Genomic DNA, 21,108 nt, shown 5'->3' on the forward strand with positions numbered 1-21,108 from the left:
ACATGCTAATATCCCCAGTTATATATAACTTGGTTGGGGAAAATGGAAGCAAAATTTGGTTCCAGTCTGAAGTTTTTTCCAAGTCAAAAGATGGGGAAAACAAAACTTGCAAAGGAGAGGAGGACTATTTACTCTCTCAACACCTGCCATTTCCCTCCTCCAGAACACATCCTGTTCAGAATGACACAGCAATGCATCTCATTTCTAATGCCCAAATATATAATATTTCCAAATATTTGAGAAAGAAAGAAAGAAAGAAAGAAAAAAAGAAAGAAAGAAAGAGCCCCCCCCACACACACACTTAGAGACAATCCTGCCTCCCCCAGATATCTAGAAAGCCTCCCTTGTTTATTAACCCAGAGAAGCATAACCTGAAGGGAAACAAATGGAGAGAAACACGCAAGGGGAAGCAGACGTGCCAGTAGTGGGCACTGCAATTTAATCTCTGATCAAGTGAACTATAACTCGGTTCTTCTGTGCAACATTCAATTTCTGTTTGTTATACAGCAAGACTAGGTTTGAGATACCCTGCAATGTGCAAAGCTGCAAATCCCATTACAATAACCTCCGCTTGAGTGARATTTTGCTATATGTTGCACTGAGACTGGTTTTTATTTTAGTTCGGCATCAGTAGCTGAAGTTTAGCCATCCAGCAACCTGACTGGCAGCCTCAACATTTCATTCTGTATATCTAATATATCTCAGGAACTAATTAAAGATAATTTAGTCTTAATGAGGCAGAAAGAATGTATCAGTGTTAATTCAAATGGAAGCTGATCCATGAAAGTCAAAGCTTCCAGTTTTAATGTGCCTGAGAACTACCAGAGAATTATTACATAACAAAATAGCTGATACATAAGCTCACCTGAATAATAAAAACTGTGTTTGCAGAACAACTAGAGGATTATAACCAAGCACTGGTTTATCTTGTGGCTAGGAAGGGGCAGTCTGCATTGCAAAAAGCTTTGGGGCAAGTCACCTTGCGCAGCGGTGACTTACCTGGGCACAAGTTATTTTGCTGGCACAGTTAAAAGCAGCCCACCCGAGTGACCTAATGACTCCTCTTCCAGTATAAAGCTATTTATTCGGTAATTTCTTTCCAGAATAGCTAAAGTGATCAGAGATTTTCATAGCTCAATCTTCACAATTACACTAGGAAAAAAAAAAATGTATAGCACAGACTGGCTAAAAAGATTAGTGCATGTTTTTAGCAAAAGCTCTCTGAGGATGGGAGATAATCTAGGTCAAGAACACGCTGGATATCATGGTGCATAAGCGGTACTTGGAATGATGCATCGTGCTGCAATACTTTGTTTTAAATGCTAATCTGCACGATATCTGCAGGATCTGTGCTCACAGCCCAGCTGCAAGAAGTCAGCAAGAGCCACTGCCCCACGAGGGGCAAGGGACAAGCGACCGTCGTCACCCCRGGCCCCTGCTTTGCCCCTGCCATCGACCTACAGATTGGCAGGGGACAAGAAACCCCCTTCCTGACTCCTACTGCAGCTCTATCGCCTTCCACACAACACATTTGAAAGTGCAGGCAACAGGGGAGAACCCTGCTACACCCAACAGAGCAATTCCTTCAAGGGGAGAAAAATAAGGATTTAATAATAAAAACCTACCTACGCATCATGGCAAGAGATCTTGGATCTAAAAACTCATGATATCATACTAAAAAGCACATTGGTCATGGCAATGGAAACTAGGAGGAGAACTCAGTTTCTCCCAGTAGCTCAAGAATGGGAAGAAAAAAAGGGTTTTTTTTTTGTGGTTTTTTTTTTTCGTAGCTCATTTGTTTGGCTTTAAGTTTTTCTTTGTTCGTATAACTTCATTGGAAGGTAAAGATCCCGTTCATTAACTGACAAAACTCATACGTCAGCAGCCAAAAAAACTGTTCCTCTCTAAGCTCTCTTTCCTCCTCTAAATACATATGTACTATGTCAAAGAAAACCATCTAATGAATTAAGGTTTCACYAACACTTTTAATACCTTACCTCAAATACTACTCCACTCCAATAATAAAATAATTCTATAAAAAATAAATAAGCAGCTTGCATTTTGCAAAGACTGTTGCACAACTACATTCCCCTTACGTSTTTCTCAGGTTCTTAAAAGCAGCAAATCAATAAAAACAAAATTCTTGACCACCATTTGTTTACCAATTATGAGTTTTTAAGTGAAAGAGAGAACTCAAACATCACAACTCGTATATTTTTAGAAACCTACTTCTCCCATTAACTTACCCAGCACACCTACATTTCACACCTAAATATCAATGCAAACACCTCATTTGCAATGATCTAGACTACAGTCTTTTGGTCCAAAATCTGAGTCATCTTCCATCTTGCCTGGGTTCTAAATTCATGTCCAAAGGATGATTCAGCAATTTAAAAAGCTATTTGCAATCCCTTAAAAACATATCTATTCAAATATGTTATAACAGTAGTAAATTCAACCAACTTACCACTGCTGCCACAGTCAGCACAGGACAACAGTTCTTCTGGCTTTTTTTCACGATTTGATTCTTTCGTCCCCAAACAAAAGCTACATATTGGAATGGGATCAGCTCGTGGCTAGATTTAAAAATAAACAAATGACAGTTAGCTTATTTTTTTAAAAAGCAAAAACACAAAACAAAGCCACAAGCAAACAAACTAAAAAAMCCTAAAAGCTACAGAAATGGGCAAATCATTCTCAGGGGCCTTTTTGGTTTCTCAAATGTCTAAGCTTAGAATATTAGATTTAATGGCCCTTTTATTGTATATTATATTATCTCTATATTATCTACCAAGATAAATGCCCATTTTGCATCCCTTCAGTRTGGCAAAGTTTGTTCTCTTAAGATATTACAGTTAGCAACCTTGGGTACTAACTCACATGGAATTAAAAAAAGAAAAGTAATGAAGAAAACAGGCAAAGTTAGAAAGTAGAACTTCAAAAATTATTCTTGAACACGAAACAACTCCAGAACACATAGAAATTGGATTACTTTTAGCTCTAAGAGCATACACATATGCAAATCAGCCTTTAATACAACTTGATTCTTCATCCATTCTACAAGACAGCAATAGCTTTTAAATGAAACCCCAAGTCCAAGGCATTCCATTGCACATCCATCTGACAAGGAATTTCCTTGCACTTTCCCTGAAGTTTCCCCGCTGCAGCAGGGTGAGAGCAGTGGATCCAAGGGCGCAGTCGGATCCTCGCGCCCCGCGGGCTGCTCCCGCGCTGGGTTTACGGGCAGCGCGCCAACCGCAGCAGCGCGGCCGCCTCCTCGAGCGGCAAGGCCACAGCAGTGGGGAACCCGCCTCGAGTGCTTTCCAAGAGAGTCAGCAGCACAGCAAACCAAAAATCAAAAGTTTCCATGGAAATGTATCATTTCTATTTTTTTTAAATGCAAAATGAATTATACCTTATTTTCACCTCCATTTCTTATTTTTTCACTCTATGCCCTTCCACTTCTACCAGGCAGCAGCATATCTATAACCATCCTACAATTCTGTGCTCCATGCAGAGTGCAGCAGTTCCAGGGAGACAGGTCCTTGCATCTCACCACACCACAGCAGGCACCAAAACCGCCAGGATAAAACGTTCCTACCCAAACTACTCCCCACGCTAAACTAAGCACACTTCTATATGGATGTACCCTGTAGCTTAGCTTCAAGGGACAGGGCATTTACCTGAAAGCTTTAGTGCTCAGAAGGTCTTACTTTTCTTCCAAACCCAATTATTAGACAATTAACACACAGGTGTATCCCAGAGCGCATACATTGAAAATGTTTATGGATGTAACCTGACCCTTTCAGCCAGTGTCAAGATATCCATTTTCTTCCATAAACTACAAAAGGAAACTAAAATAGCACCTTCTTGTGCCAAGCAGAAAGAACCTTCTGCAATCCTTATTCTTACTAATACAAACCTTCTAGAGAGCAGAAATATCAAACTGCTACTTTGACAAAAATATTGTGAAAAAATAATAAATTTGGAAGATTTACAATTCTGTCATGCTTCAAGAAAATTAAAAATAAGTTCTTGATACTCTTTGTCAGTTATGGCAGGATGATACGGAATGAGATCATTAATTTTTTCACTGGAAAAAGGCTGTACATACTTACACAATCTTTCCCTTGCAAGTTAAAAATGATGCAAATGCCGATGATAAAACCATTCATGTTCTTGCCAACAAGACATAATAATTCAGCAGTCCCATCACTAAACTTCAGCAGCCTGGTACACAGAGCAAATTGTAAGGGTTTTGGGGGATAGAAACCAATGTAAAAATACATCAGCCTTTGGTTTGTTTACTCATTTTCAGACACACGGGGACACAAATACCAGCGCAGAGCTGTCCATGTGAAACTGCTCCCTTGCAGCATCTTGTGAGACCTCCTTCATCGCAGACGTTTTGCGAGTAACGTCCTTCTCCAGGTGCAGAACTAGTCCATGCAATCCGACCTCTCCCACCTTCCCTATGATATAAGGTGGCTCCAGGCATTTCAGAAACCCTTACCCTGATAAATAATTCACGGAATATGGCATATCATTCACGTAATGAAACAAATCCAGCTCCACAATTTCATTTATCTTGCCAGAATTTCTCCTGGCTCTAGCAAAGAGATGGCCATTAGCCAAAATTCATGCACTTCCCGCAAGRTCCCTCCCCTTTGTTTTTAGCTAAAGGTAACATAAGGGACAAAGGTTGCTGCCAGTTCAGGGTTGGGAAGACTGATGTCCCCAATACCAAACCTAATAACAGAGAGGTTACAAATCCCATCACCTTCATGCACTGGCTTTCAGGAATCCTAGAGCTCCAATACGCATTTTGAGCCATTTATATTAATAACCATCTGAATATTACGTGGTCTGATCTGAGCTAGCAATGACTGAAAATTAAGAATGGGCACCTGCCTTTCTGACCAGTAAATCAAACTTAAAGCGAGACCACATTTATACTGATCGTAGAATATTTTTGACCCACAACTGCTTACTACRATAAATTGCTGGGCCAAAGAGATTCAAAGATGATCCAGTAAGAAATTCACCTCCCGCCTGCACCTCTTTTCATGTCTTAACCACTGCTGTAACTTCCAAATTGTAGTWATCAAGTATCATTATCCTCCTCTGGAAAACAATGCTTAGTTGAAATAAAGACTAATCCCACTCTCTTTCCTACAGAAAGGAACTAGCATGGCCAGTTATTTGATCCTGCAACATGTTGTACTAAATAAACCAAAAATATTTATCTTGCTATTCAATCTCCATTTCAAAGGGAAACAGAGGAAAAGGAGATTGCCATCTAATATTTCAGAGTYGCATTAGTTAAGTTCTTACAAAACCTTAAAGACTATATTCTATGTGCTGGAAATGCATTATTTCCTCAGCACAAATAACAAGCTGAAAGGAATTTTTCATCCATTTAATGTTAGAAACAAGTCCAACTACCACCTCCACAAACTGTTAGAATTTCTTTTTCAAGATAACTGAGATACAATCTCCCATTGCTGGTCAGTAGAAATTGTATGTCTAAATTTAAGAGGTTGTCCTTTTCAATTAAGGGTCGATATTTTCAATCGCAGGAGGGGAAATTAGCAGAGGTCTTAACCGGCACGCAGTTACATTCAYAAACTGAATATTCACAAAACGCAATCAAACCATTAAGTTCTACAACACTTAGGAAACAAAATATAAATAAAACCAGCCTATCAGATCAGCCTCTATAAACCGTTTTGAATGCTTTCTCGTTAGAAATTGAACAGCAGTCATTAAGTCATCCTAGCTCCAACAGCACATCCGATGAGCCCGCTGGGTGACGCAAGAGCCGAGCGCCGCCTCGCGCGCTGCTGCTGCTGCCAGCAGGAACTGCGAGGCACCTCCCGCCGCKCACGCACACCGCCCGCCCAGGCCCACCTTCTCAGCCCTCCCTTAGCAAGTATTTAAGACAGGATGAGACTAAAATACAGTGTTTGGTATTAATTTCTGAAATATAGTGTTAAACCAATAGCATTACTTTACACTGTCAAACGATTACAGACTCGGATAGGAGATACCTGTTTAGTCTTGCWGTAACTGCTGTACAAATGTTAAGCTGAGTGTTAATATTCCAACATTCACTCTGAGAAGATTTAAAAGTCTCCAATGGATCCCCCTTCCCTCTAGGCAAAAATCACAGAGGCAAAATTATCTCTATAACCAATCACCTATTGCAGCTCATCAGAGCCCTGTCATAAAAGCCCGTGCGAAACAGAGCCACACGGGCAGTGTTTTTTCCTCCCTCTCCAAAGGGTGACTTACTAGAAAGCATCACAAAACATTCCTCAGGCCACAGGCAGCATCTCCACTYCAGGCATCATATGGACCTTGGCTTTGACCTCATCAGCGCATCACCTTCCTGAGAAGGGCGCTAAGCGGATGAAGGAGAAAGCAGGCTGCCCAGCTCAGCTTCTCAGATTCCACAAACATGGAATCCCACGCACAGTGGCTTCTGAGGGCTGCATGCACATACACACCCCATACCAATCTAAGCAAACACTCTTAGTGCCTGCCAGGAAGCATCCAGGGTACAGGGTGTAAAGACCAAGAGCTGGGCACATCTGCACAYTGCTGCCCTTCATCACCAAAGCAATGATGCGACTGCACGTGGAAGTACCAGGTAAYGGAGGAGGAAGAATTCCCAGAGCCCATTTTAGAAAATATTTGATCAAGAATCTTGCAGCCTTGAAGATCACTTGCATTAACAGCCATGTGAATATCTGCACATCTATTCAAGTATAGTTTAGTCACTTCAGAAATAAGAGCAAAAACCGGCAATAATGTGCTAGACGTAAAGAGCTAAAAATACAGATTTTGGCAAGTTCAGTGTTTTTAGATCATTGAAAAGAGAGAAAAGATTATAATTATCTGGCATTATTTCTTTTTAAACACTGAAACATTAAGGGATCCACAACCTTAGCYGCTTTCTAGCTAACAATCCTCACTTACACAGTAACCCCTGACTGGTCCTCACATAAATCACTGCAATTCAGAAGCGATAGCACAAAGTTAGCATTTTGCTAAACAGTGSAACTTCTACATTTAAGCACTGCCTTAGTCCTACTGCTTGAGTTTGCCAATTATGCAACCAGCAAACATGATTTGAGAGTTACAGCAACCTACTCTTAGAAACTAACAGCCTCTGCCACCGTGTCCATTTGATAAAAATTATATTGGCCAAAACCAGTAAAAATTTGTCTCAGAACTCCATCCCAAAAGACTAATTTCTTTTTTCAAATGTCGTTTCTCTGCAGCTGTGAACTTGGTAAGTTCTGACTCCATTTATAGTTCATATCAAAGCACTCAGCATGTTCCAAGATATCTCTCTCCCCGCTAAAAACAAGCRAGCAAAAACATCCTGAGCTAAATCTGCACATCTTATTTGTGAGGATGTGCAGTTATCTTTGGCTCTCTATCACCCCAAAATCAAGGGGAGGATTATTTGCATTCCTAGAGCACTCTGGAGATGCACACACATTGCTGGAAACCTGTTAAGCATTAACTGCATAGACACAATTACACGGACTCGTTAGATGTTGTAAATGCAGTAAAAGAACTGAGCAGGGTCATGCACACACCAGCCAAGCAGTCTCATTTTGSAAAGTTAACAGAAATCTCCAACTGTTTTCACATTTGCAACTCAAATATCAAAATGCTTTTTCAGGAACACCYCCTTGCTGGAAGATATCCTTAAGCAAGGATACACAAACACTAGRTATCTATTATCCTACGAACAGAAGCAGCACAGAAGCAATTTCAAGGTTAACAGGATAGAGAGAGGCAAAATTAAATTGAAAATAGAAACTGCCAAGGTCTTCACTGGGGATCCACTGTTCTGGCCTTAATCTTCACTCTGACAGGCTTCAGAAGCAGCTCGTTAGGGCACTACATAAAGTCCTCTTTTGCCCCAAACGAGTTCAATACCCAGACACGTGCCTGCCAGGTCACATCCCAAGGGACATCCCCTTGCAGGTGAGGGCCGCAGGAGGAGTCCTCTCCCACTTGCCCAGATACCTGTCCCCTACCCAGCCTATAGAAACTGTACCTCCTAGCACAGCTCTCCAATATCCTCAAGCACATGAGTTTCTTTGCAARTGTCCCATCCATTGTGCAGGTGACACAAGGTATCCTGGCTTTGTTGTTATTCTTCAACTAATAATCCCAAGTACTACCCTTAAAACAGGCGCACACACACAGAGCCAGGCCAAGAAATGGGAAAACACAACACCTTTCCCCCTCCTGCCCTCCAAAAGACCCACCTACAGCCAGAACTGCATGGCGAGCTTTAGAGCTTGCATCTTCAGCATTGTCTCCTTCAGCATTTATTAGGCTGGTAGCCAGCTTTCTAAGCGGGACTTCAATTTTTTAGTTACTAGAAACAGCATTCTCGACCTCTTCCAAAGTGCAAAACAATACGATCCGAAGCAGGGAAGCTCACACAAGTTAGCACTTCCAACCAGGATTAGTGCTCWGCACGTTCTGTATTATTTCACACGCAGAAAAGAACATCCCCAACACACACATGCGCACACACTTACCTTTGCATTTTCTATTAAGGATTTTTATCTATTTATTTGTTTAAAGAGCTCTATTTCTTTTTTCAAGAAAGGCCAAAGCAGTCCTGGTCCTCTTCATTAACTTCATATAAACCATCAAGCTCCATTCATGTTGTTTGCAGTTTATATCCACTGAAAACAAAAAAAAAGCCACTTTCTAGTGTAAAAGCACCACCCAATTCACAGGATGCACCCAGAGATGGAGGCAAAGCAGCAGCTCAGAGGTGCCGACAATCTCTCAGCTCCCTGGGGGACCAGCTTTCATTTTCAACAAAATCAATTTAAAGCTCTTAAGTCTGTAGAGGAAGAGGTCTCAAAAACATAATCTTAGTTCCACACACACAAGCCACTGGATTTGTGGGAGACCTAAAAAMCAACATTTTTGATATGTTAATACCCTGCTGTCATTTCAATAGATACTGAACTCKGTTACCAGCAGGGTGCCTGAAGTACCAATAACTTATTTTTCCTGTTAATCTGAACAGAGTTCCTGATTCRGAAAGAAAAATTCCCTTTTAAAACTTGAGGGGATAATTGGATTTCCCTTACTTAACAGGCACACGCCTTCCATGTGTAAAGTCACTGTTCCAGAGTTATTTCAATAAGCTTTACAACTTGACTAATATTTATTCACAAGCTTCCTTTTTTCCTGTAAAAAGGACAAGGTTGAGTACTTGTTTTGAGACAGACTCTTCCTTTCCCTCAGTTTGCCACTGCAGGGAGAACACAAGAATTAACGCACGCACTGCTATCAAAGCTATAAAGCAAGTTAAAAGATACCAAGCAAGTTTTGTCCTTCGACACCCTTCCTACAGTTACTGCACCTTTGCTGCCGGCTTCAAGCTGGAATCAGTAGAGTCTTTAAGAGAAAAAGGCTTCTTTTGAAGATTGTCAAAATCAGTGTTTTTGAAGAAAAGCTCAGATAAACCCAAATAAAAAGGATTTCAAGCTACTGTTAGTTTAGTACTTCTCAGCTATGTCAGCAATGCATTTTCTTCAGGAACACATATTTGGAAGCAGTCTCTATCATCTAGAGAAGATAAGAAAGATCCCACATCTTCATGACCACATGTGGAAAACCCTGCCCAGTCGCACATATAGGGCTACCGATCGGGTTGGTCCCCTTTTTTATTTTCTGCAAGGTGCCCTTAGGGAAATCATTCAAAACAGACTCAATAAATCACTCTACTACAATAAAGACAACTCCTTTTTCCCGCAAAGATTGATATTTCCAACATCCTAAGGGATACTTGGTTACCAGTTAAAACTAAAACGGCTCAAAGTCATATTTTTTTCCTTTCCCGACTCCAACCTTCTGCATTCCTCTTTTCAATCATCCTGTGTTCTAGAGCCAGGTGCTGATCTCACATCTTGAACTTCCCTCTCTTGCTAGACGAGAGATTTCCAGCATTTTTTTCATTCAGTTCTTCAATTTGGCGCACACACACACACACACACACAGTCTCATGCAGCCTCATGCTGCAGGTCTGCTTTTGGCCATTCCCCCTCTCAAGTATGCCCATTGACTCCAACAGATCAAAACAAAATTGTCTTTCCAGAGCCAACCAAGCAGATCATACCTGTATTTTTTGTTACTCCTTAGACAGCAAACATWACTCAATGCACTAAGGGATCTGCCAGGTGATCACTCGGCCTTTTATGGAGTTCAAATTCTTCTTTGCAAGTAAGAATTTTAACGTGCCTTAGTTAGATTCCCTGTGCAGTGTTTGCCTTAACTTCAAGTTCTGGGTGTCGCTACACTGCAATTAGGATGAGACAGGTTACAGGCGTAATCACAAGCAAGTTGGCACCGCTACAGCTCACCAGCCAAAGAGCACATCAATTTTACAAGTCTTGGGCAAAATACTGCTATTAATAAGCGTAACCCCAGTACAAAAAGAAAATACTTTATTGCCACCATACTATGTTTACTCGGATGTTTGTATACATATATTTTTTATTCATAACTATTAGCAAAGTCATCCTACACAAACGCGTATAAAATATTTGCAATGTGGCATGGGATAATTATTAGTTGTCTTGATGCTAATTGCTCAAGGAAAATGTTTAATTGCACATTAAATTGCTCATAAGCATGTTTTATTTAGTGCATGCTTTGAGGGCAAGTTTATTATCAGCGCTATCCAGATTTGAATAGCATTGTGCTAAATAAAGTAGGGCYTTTGTGCAATCAAGCTCATGTCTGAAACGTAACTTTAAATAAAACAAGCAGAGCCCAGTTCTGCTTTAAGAGCAGACGGCCCAATTTGCACACAAARGCAAGAAATATCCTGGCCACTTGCCTCACAAATTTGAGGGGGATGTACAAGGACCAGAGAGAAGGGATTTCTGGCAGCACATTCTACATGTGACATAGCATTAGATGGGAACTATAGGTTTGTTTCCACTGATGTCTGATTCTGCAACACTGGCTTTCACTGAAGACAGCTATAAATTAAGACAAATATTTCATTATAACAYATGCATGTAATTTGACTCTGTTTCTACTCAAAGAATTATTGTAGGAGCATGTCTAATACAAATAATTTCACTGTTATTAAGATAGGCACCTCGTTCTGGGGTCAAGTACAGAGAAGTGACATTACTGAACTCCTAAATCCCTAGAGAGCAGCAAGCAATGCCAACCAGCCAGGCCACCGGCCTTTCTGGTGTGAGAATCACCAATTTTGATCAGGTAAAAGAAACTCAAAGTACTACTCAGCATGTCAGCCACGGAGCAATCCAAGTAACAGAATTACWTATCTTTTATAAACACATTCCTAGTCTCCCTCGTGAAAACAGGAAAAACTGAACAAAGAGCTGATGAAGTCGGAACAGGTGAATTTCTCTTCCAACAAAAAGTGAAGTTTATTCTCAAAAGCAGAGAGGCCGTGACAGCCCCCTGCCCTGGCAGGCCGAGACACTTGCAGGCCTCTAAACTTCACAGTCACTCAAGCCACTGTGGCAGCCCAAACCTGCCCTACCCGTTAGCCAACTGGTGGGTTTGATGCAAGACTTCAGAGAACAGCAGCTTTGCACTTGACCAGGTGCTGAAATCCATCACAGGGACATAAAAAATCAACATGCAGAATAGTCTAAGGCCTGTATTTCTAAACAAATAAAGCAATAGATTGTTGTGTTAGTCCCTGGGTTTTTTTTAACACGTATAAATAAGGACTGATTTATCTTGAAAAAGCTTCCCAAAAAAATGAAGATGTAAATTTTATAGYTAACATACCTAATACTGCAAAGTTAGCTCCTGGGCACTGATTTCACTTTCCCTCTTTCATAGGAAGGAGAAAGTGAGACATTCCCACGAAAAAGAGAAGTTGCCACGTAACWCACCTACCAAACAGTCTCTAAAAGGACCAGATTGACCTAAAAGGCTAAAGAACAAACCAACAAGGTCATTTTTCCTTGTCAAGCACAGTCTGTTTAGCTCTTTTAGGACTAGTGTGTTAAAASAGCAAAATGTTGACCTTGATGTCTTGCAAGGAAGGCTGCACTTCTCCCCTTCTTATGGTCTCCAGGCATTTCCCTTGCAGGCAAATGTATTTCTCTTAGGCAGAACAAAGCAGACTGTGAGTTTTGAGGTATGACCAGAGAGATTATTTGCTACCACACAAATTCTTAGGCACCTAAATCAAAGCTTTATTTACAGCCTCTGCCCTTTTGAGGCTAATTACTTTCTTACAACATATACAATAGACTTATAAAGCTGCTAGTGCCAACAAAAAGGCCCTAAATAAACTGAAAACGCAGCAAAGAAATTGAATATGGGGTTCTTCGTGGTCAATTTAATCAATCATATTCAGGGACGAATACAAACCATCTCCCCTAAAATTCTACAGAAGCAAACATTTATATGGGATGTACTCAGTCAATTAAGTGATGCAAATCAGAGTTAAAGATACAGAGGCTTGTGTTTATGTTTTGGAGCTACCTGCCTAAAGCCCAGATCAGGCCAATAATACAGCACAAAGACCTCTATATAACCCAATTCAAAGAAGAAAACCTAAGAGCCTCCACTAGTGACCAGCAGTCTGGCTAATGAAATCAGCCTCTAAGAGAGCCAGCAATCACACCTTGTTTTTTTCAAATTAATTGTGCTAGATAGCTCACAGCAAATTAAAAAAAGTCCAGTCTGAATTATACACATTCTCCTCTCCAGATGTACAATTCTGGACAAGAAAGTTATTCCACTGGAGTTGGAAGACTTCTTCACTGACGGCAACGCAGTTCAGGAACAACATCTCATTCCCCCTTCCTTAAACTACTTGTGAAGTTGATTTTGGTAGCGTCACTTAAGGTAAGCTCAGCTTGAAGCAAGCAACTAACAACTCAGCCATGTGAAAAGTAAGACACACTGGCAACCCATGCTGGTTTCTTTCAAGGCTTATTTGGACTTAAAGGCAGGGTTCCTCTTAACSGACCAGGACCAAAGTAGGCTTCAGGTTCCACATATATTCAAGCAATACATATAGTAGTCAATACAAAAAGCACTCTACAGTTACTAGATCTGACCAGAGCCCCTTATATCATTGCCAAATAAATAAGAAGCATGATCTAGTTATTCCACACACACCAAAAACATTTTGATAGGCTAATTCATCATGAGCAYAGCATTGCAGACATTACATAATTCCACACAGACTTGCCTTAGCTCCTGCCAAAGAAAACAACAAATTGTATGAGAAATAAATCTACACCCGAAGAGAAATGACAGTGACAAAACATGCTGAGAGGAAGAGGAGGAAGGGAAAAGGAAGGAGAAAAAGCATTAATATTGAACAAAGAAAGGTTTGCACAAAGAAAGGTTTAATTTAGTGCTCCAAAACAGCAAAGCCTCCAGTTTTAAGCTCAGAATATATGAATCAAGTGAACCAGCAACCAAAACCAAACTTTCCACCCCTATTTGTCTATTCCCAAATGACAGAGTATCTTTACCAGATATTTGAGAGGTACAACTGGAGAAAAGCAGAAGTTGGACCATAAAACTTATTCTATGACATCCTTATTAAAATTAGCGATTTCTTCCCAGTATCAGTGTTTGCTCCCCTCCCTCTTTTTCTTAATTCCTCCTTTAGAATATATTACTGCTCACATAAGTTGGTATGCGAGATCATTATTCTCTATTTTAGTAAAATAGTCTAAAAASTTAATTTCCAACCTAACTTTAAGGTAATAAGAAAAATTTAAATTATCTATTCAAAATACATACAGAAAGCTAAAACCATTTCTTCTAACAGTATTTTTTCCGTCTTTCTGGGAGGGCTCTCCAATAACACGCACAAATCCAAGGAAAGCAAGACACTGACTAGGTAATTGGGCCATGAAGGTGGAGAGAGTTGATCCAGGCATCCCGGGAGGCTTAATCTTCAGCTCTTGTTCTAGGGTCAGGACTTCTACGAGCACCTGAATRCTCTCCATAATCCGAGCACTCAGTTCCTTACATGGAAACCACTTCAATGCCATTGCTTTGAGAGTAGCATGGAAAATGAAAGGTTTTATAGCAGCTAATGTCACAACACAGACACAGGAGTAGCAGAGGAAARACAAGTCTATGAAATAGACATGTATTGATCCACAGATTTACGCAGTGACCAATTTGTTCTCTCATTAAAGTACCAGAATAGGTGGAGGGTATTTAGGACCAGAAAGTCTTTTCATTTCTACTATTTTGACCCCTGGTTTCTTTGGTTACTTGTGGAGAACTCCAAAATCGCTTGGTGCTGGCTGCGAGGTTGACAGTTCACACACAGTCTTCCAAGGGCTCTGATGTAAAAGGAGTTGCAGAATTTGTCAGGTGAGTGAGAGCAAGCAGGAGGAACAAGTGTCTTTGTATCATAATACTGTTTTATTTATAGATAAAGCATTTCAAAATATTCCTGCCAGGCCACACAGTGCAGATTTCAGTTAATTCAGACTGAAAGTGTCTCACAAACAGCACAAAGTGCACACGGAGGAACAAGTAACACATTCTGAAGAGAATATTCCTTGAAAGGCAAGTCAAATGTTAAATGGGGGATAACATCAGTTTGCATACTTTTTCCTTTTAAATGCTTTTAAAATTGGTTATGCCTGAGAAAACAAATTTGCATTTGTAAGCCAGCTCTAAGATAAAAGGTGTTGCTGCCACTGTTTGACAGAACCTGATGTGGATTTGCTCAGTGACACAGGTATTCCCTAGCAATTTCTCTACTACATAATAAGACTCAGCACCAATTTCCTTCTCYTCCTGCTGGGGAAATTCACAGGTAGCTCAACCAGAGCCTTTGCTGCTGCTGACTGCTAAACAGAACCCCCTCYTCTCCTCCTGCCCATCAATGAATCTATTAAATAAACCTAAAATGCAGTCAAAAACATCACCGACAGCTCCCCTGCCTTCCACTTTCCCAGCAGGAGCAACAGAGCCACTTTGCAGGGAGGAGGTGAATAAGAAAAGTGGCCCCACACACACCCCCCAACAGAGATGTGCACAGAGCCCACAGGGCCCAGCAAAACTCCCCTCACCTGCAACGAGTTGGGAACTCCGACAGTCAGTAGAAGGGTTTGCAAAAGGTGCCATGGCAAACACTGCATCAGTGACAGCTCTTACAGGTGCGTGGATGTACACTGCCTTTAATTAGATCACTGCGGTTTGAGCAGTGGCAAACCAATGCCAGCCTTGCACGCTGCCAGGGGTGGAAGCAYAGCCTTTTATTTTTAAAGCGCCTGAGTTAGGTCACAAAGATGTCAGCTCTGGGAAGGTGACATAAATGAGAATTAAAAGGCACTTTCAGAAGCAGCTGTGCCACCCACCTCTCAACCTCAAGGTAAGTTTGCGGAGCCCAAGGGAACCCCGCTCCCCATGCACGGGCCCCGGGCAGGAAGGCAGTGACCGCGCGGGACTGTCCTGGGTCACAGTCGGCGCGAGGCAGCCCCGACGGGAGCGTCAGGCTGCGCCCGGGGCTCTCGCTTGGTACCAAGCTCACGGCGTTCCGGAGGCAGCCAACGTCTGAACGGGTCTGTTCAGAGACAGAGGCAGGCRGAGCTCCTCTGCACAAACTTCACAATGCAGCCTCAATATCAGTTATTTAAAGATAATCCTATTTTTAACGTGACAAAAACACACATAATTAAGCTATTCATAGTTTCAGACTGTTGTGCTTTGCAGCAAAATTACTACAGTTTTGAACTCCTGAATTGTCTCTGCTGCTCTCCCAGGTATCTTGCAGGAATTTAAGGGCAGGCCTTCATTTTACTTCAAAGTGACAGCACAAAAACTAAACCCTCTCATGTGCTTGTAACAGGGAGCCACATGTTTGTAACAAGGTTTCTCAGCAGGAGTAACTGTTGCAAACCATAAGGAAAAACAGGAAGTATTTGATTGTGTGATTAAGTGCTCGGGGGAGGATGGGGACAGCTAGCACAAATTCTGCCTTTGACCAGGATGAGAAGGGCAGGGAGGTTCCAAATGTCCTCAAAATAAACACTTGGTTCCTAGGCCCCAAAGTCACCTTGGCACACACATGATGTGGGCAGCTTCACTTCCCCAAGTGCAGTTCATGCTACTCCAGCAAGTGAAGTGTCTAATGCCAGAAAAAAAAAAAAAGCTGCTCCAGTGCATACAATAGGCTTTGGCCCATGTTAGACAGGTTTTTGGAAAGAACATTCAACATCCAGACTGCTTTTAAGCAGCAAGCAGCTGCAGTGTAGATCTACCCTGAGCGTGAAAGACCTCCAAAATTCACAGATTATAAAGCAGGTTTTGCCCATACAACCTTTACGTTCTGAAGTGTTTTTAGYGTACGTTGAGAGTTGGAATATTTTCTTTTTAATACTTGATGTCCTATCCAAGGAGGAAATTCATAAAAAGCAGTTAAAATGAAAAAAAAAATGGACTCTTGTGCAGATTGCCCTGCATGCCAAGAGAAATACACCAGAAATACTGCCCTCTCCACGCAGAAAAACACACACGGGGTGGGGATGGAGGCTGTGCAGGGCAGATCGCTTCCAGCGACTCCTCRCGCGCAGCTCTGCAAGGAGCCAAAGGCAGCAGGGCGCCCAGCTCTGGGTGCGGGCCCAGCGCTACCCGATGGCGAGGCAGGACACACGCACGCGTGCCGCCGCTCAGTCCTCCCTCGGCCCTGCCGCCGGCTGGGGCTCTGCTGCCCAGCGTGAGACCCCAGGGTGGGACGCTGCACACGAGGTGACCAGCACGGAAGACGTTACAGCACCCAAGTCCCAACAGCTACAAGTCTGAAACCCGTTGCCTCTCGGGTGAGCTCCAGCAAGGCCGCTTCAGTCAGCGGCTTCTGCCTGATAAAACTCCAAACATTTAGAAGGTCAAATGCTGGAAGAAACCATCTAAAATAATTATTCCCCTCTATGATTGTCACTCCAACCCCAATATCCCCCTAACTCTTCATTTCAGCAAAAAGATAACAGAAGTTACCTTCACAAAGGTCCAAGTAACATCATCCAGACAGCTACAGATATTTGCGGGGGAGGCTCAACAGCGAGACAGGACACACACACGTTCTGCAGCTCTTGGCAGCTAATTCAAGTTTTCCTGTTTCGGAGCCCCTCACAACACCCAGTCGGACATCAAGTTCCTGGAAGAGGATTTCTAGTATTTCTACTGCCCTCTGGCACCAGTGAAGGTATCGCCAGCATTGGTGCCCCAGACTACAGCAGCACACAGGACATCAGGATAAATGACAGAGGAGGCATGTTCTTTCACCAGCATTTACATGTGTTGTACAGAAAGATCTGCTTCATATTATTAAGATCTACATAATAAAACACCTATTTTTAAAGTATCACTGCCCCATTATTAGCTACACAGAAACCCAGTATCAGATTCTCCCCACGCTGCCTCCCCGCAGCAACACTTCACTTGATACTCATTCATCTGCAGGATTATCATATAACTACCAGTGTAAAGCTGGATCAATGTCTTCTCACTCCACTGAGCCACCCAATCGATAGCAACAAGGACATTCTGCTGTCAGCAGCAAAGGCTGCTCGCTCCGCCCGGGCCCTCGGGCTCGGGGCCCATCAGGTGGATCCCAGGACACTCTGCAAGTCCTCATTTGTCCCTCCTATTGAAAAAGATAACTTGGTACAACTTACTGTTAAGGCACGCTGTCTTAATTAAACCTTCATGCATTTATTGTTCAGGAAGACAAAGCAAATGGTAAAGCTTACTACAAAARAAAAAAAAAAAAAAAAMCACACAAGCAAGTACATTTAGCTAATAAGAGCATTAAGTGCTACATAAATGAATTTTTGCACTCTAGCTAGTGGAACGCCTGCAGCTCTTCTTCCAGCTCCTGGTAACTCCTGGCAAGCTCTACAAATCAAAAATGTCACCACACACTTTTCAGACAAGAATCATGTTCTGCAGTTGCATTACACAAATATTAACAAGATGGAAAAGGGGGAAAACAAATATACACGAGTGTAAGTCCAAGAACTTAAATCTTTTAAGAACGTATGTCAAAAAGTCTATATCCTTTCTATCTGCTCCCAGCGCAGAGGAGCTTACATTAGACTCTTGAAGCACACTAACACCAAGCAACACCCACCTTTAYTGCACATTCCACCTAGGCAGACAAATGGGGGACTCCTATGTCTTCCTATRGTTTTGTGGAACCACACCAGCTTTGTGTAGTGCAGCAGGCATGGGAGAGAAGGGGACAGAAAAAGAAAGGGTTCCATCTTGAAGGCTGCAACACACGGATCCTCTTATTTAAGCAGGAACATGAAACTTGCCTATGTTGTTACACAAAAAGYTCAGCCATGGATTCCTCTTATTTAGGCTATGAACTATCCCTCAGACCTATGAGAACTGGAAATATTTCACAAAAATCACCTTCCCTGGAGCCTGGGTCTTTTGCTAGCAGTTGGCTTCTCTGACCAACACAACTAGTGAAAGCTTTTCTTCCTCTCAAGGATTAGGCATCTTACTTCCACGGCTACCTCTTGGTCTCCCAGTCCTCACTGCGTCACACACGCATCCCCAGTACTCCTGCTTACCTTGGGTCCTCAGCTCTGCAAGGGCAGGCATCAGACCTGGCCCACTATCTTACACCAAGCGTTTAGCTCACTATCTACCACCATTCAAAGATCAAGCAGCAAAGATGTAGACAGAAAGGCCCCCTTCCCCTCAGCTACTGCATGCCAGACCTTTCTTCTCCCTGCTCCCTTTCTAGCAATTGGGTATTTGGCCACAAATGGCAGGGCTAGCAGTTCTAACATCCCAGGGACAGGTGGGGAAAGAGCAGCTGATTGATGATCTGATTGACAGCAGTTGCTTTGTAACTGCACCTTTTTTGGGTCAAGTTAGTTTTACCTCCAAAAATCCCCTTCTCAATACTGGCCCAGCTTCACCTTTAAGTTTCTCTGCTGATTCTAACCAAAAATCTTTCCAAAGAAGCTAGTTATGTTCAAGGATGCTTAGAAGCTACAGACTTRTGACCCAAACAAAACCCATCAGGCTGCTGCACAGCTGCAATTAGTTTTATTCCGGCCTAGTTTTACTGGGCTGCCTTTTAAAATTCTCAAATAAGTCAAAACTTTAACCTCTAAGATCTACCTTCCAGCTCCAGGATCATTCTGCCAAAAGGCCCCCCCTTACTCTGTATTTGGGCCCAAGAAGCAGGACACCTGTCCCCATGACTCAAGCAGTAATTAGGAGGCAGCCACCTGCAGCCCTCTCGCTGCTGCCAAGGGGCCGGGATGCCGCAGGCCGCCTGCCAGCTCGTCCCGCTACCGCGCTGCAGCGGCCCTGTGAACGGCACCGCGTGTTCTCACCACGTAAAACAGAGCACGTGAAGTTCTCAAACATGTTCCTCAGCCACATTTGGCCTAAGGTGCATTTTAAGAAGCCAGTGAAGGGATGGATGTTAACATGTTAAATAACTCTCAAACAGGATCAGCTATAGTTCCTAAACAAAAGGCATTAAAGTATAACACTAAAAAATGCTTAAATATTTCTTTTCCTTTCCTCACCTACCAAAGTCAGGCCAAAAGGCAGCAAGCCCATCTACAAATCCCTATACTTCAATAAGCCTTAGCAGAATCCTGAAGAGTTACTCCCCATTACTTATGGGACTTGGCAGAAAACTAAGGAAAGAAGGAGCAGCAGTCGGTGGGATCCCCTCTCGGGCAGGAGTCAGTTCTGCTGAGCTTCTTCATGCCAGGCCCTCCGCCTCGTTGTGCTGCTGCCCACCCGCTTGCCCTCCCACCACACTCACCAGCAGCACACGGGGCCTTCCAAGGACCTAGGACCATCYTACTGAAGTGCAGCTTAAATGTCATGTTTCGCTAGAGTTTCTAGCGGGGAAGGGTTTTTAAATGAATGATTATTTTGTTTGGCATTGCCGGGCTTGTTCATGAYAACATGTGGTAGTTTTCTGTGAATACACAGTTTTTGCCAGTATGTGCTGTTAACTACATTAATACTATTTAGCAACACCCATATGATGTTTTGCAATAACACTGTAGCATAATTAAGTGTTGCTATATTTTGGAAAGAAAGTGATTTCTAACAAATTGTGATTTCGCTATTGTTATTCAAACTGTGTAGCTTACGTGATTACTAAAACGTGCTCTTAATCTGGGGAATTAAAGACAGTCAAAGACTTCTGATAGCAAATTTCAAAAGAAACAGCTCTGTTCTGTCAAACTAAACATCATGTCACAGCTTTAAGTCTAGGGGATAGATATATATACACACACCTACAGAGAACTGAAATGAGGGAGATCATCATTACGTAACTAGACAGGGAAAAAYAGAAGCAGTGAGCAGCAAAGGGCAGCTTTTATTTGCTTAGGTCCTGGGATCTGAAAAAAACTTAAGAGTATTTATTTTAGCATTAAGGAGCAAAAAAGGCCATATTTTTCATTTATAAAAAATACATTACGCAAAACAAGATGAACAACTTGGTATCTCTCCATTCTTACYTAAGTTCTACCTTTTCCATTTTACACACAGTCCTTCTCTGCCTCAGGTCATCTCCCTTAATATCACAGCTCTGCCTCACTAGGACCTTGGCTACCGCTCTGACACCTACTTGGACATTTACCAACTCTCTGCCCTCCACAAGAGCTGAACAAACACAAGGACATTTCTTCTCCAGAAGCACTGAAGCACTTGTTTTCCTGGATCCAGGCTTATTTTGGACAAATTAAAGTTTAGAAACATTTTCAAAAGTATGAGTAGGAAACAGTTTCCTAAATTAACACAAGCTCTACTGACTTTCCTAAAGCTAAACCTTTAAGGGCACCACTGAAGAAGGTGGCTTCTCATCTCCAACCTGGAGAAAAGTTTCAGCCGAGATGAACTACAGCACAGGGATCCAAAGGGACTTGTCAAGAGGGAATGTTTGAACATACCTGAAAAAAGTAGGTATCTTCTGGAATCCTTTATTTAAGCACAGTCCAGGACAAACAAGTATTACACAAAAAAAGCTTTTCCYATTAATTTCATTTTTATTACCTTATCTGATTAAAATCTTTTTAAGGGCCGATA

The 21,108-nt window shown here is 42.1% G+C and overlaps 1 protein-coding gene across 3 annotated transcripts in view; it reads right to left on the bottom strand.

Annotated features, from left to right (window-relative positions):
- The window catches only part of KAT6B (lysine acetyltransferase 6B), an 85,554-nt gene that overhangs the window by 42,707 nt on the left and 21,739 nt on the right, over nucleotides 1–21,108 (bottom strand). For all 3 annotated transcript variants that reach the window (XM_026044560.1, XM_026044576.1, XM_026044569.1), the window contains one exon: nucleotides 2,468–2,576. In XM_026044560.1, coding sequence (XP_025900345.1) covers nucleotides 2,468–2,576 — 109 coding nt within the window. The remainder of the gene's footprint in view (nucleotides 1–2,467; nucleotides 2,577–21,108) is intronic.

The sequence above is a fragment of the Nothoprocta perdicaria genome, unplaced genomic scaffold (genome assembly GCF_003342845.1).
Source record: "Nothoprocta perdicaria isolate Ctin4 unplaced genomic scaffold, notPer1 scaffold_105, whole genome shotgun sequence".
NCBI lineage: Eukaryota > Metazoa > Chordata > Aves > Tinamiformes > Tinamidae > Nothoprocta > Nothoprocta perdicaria.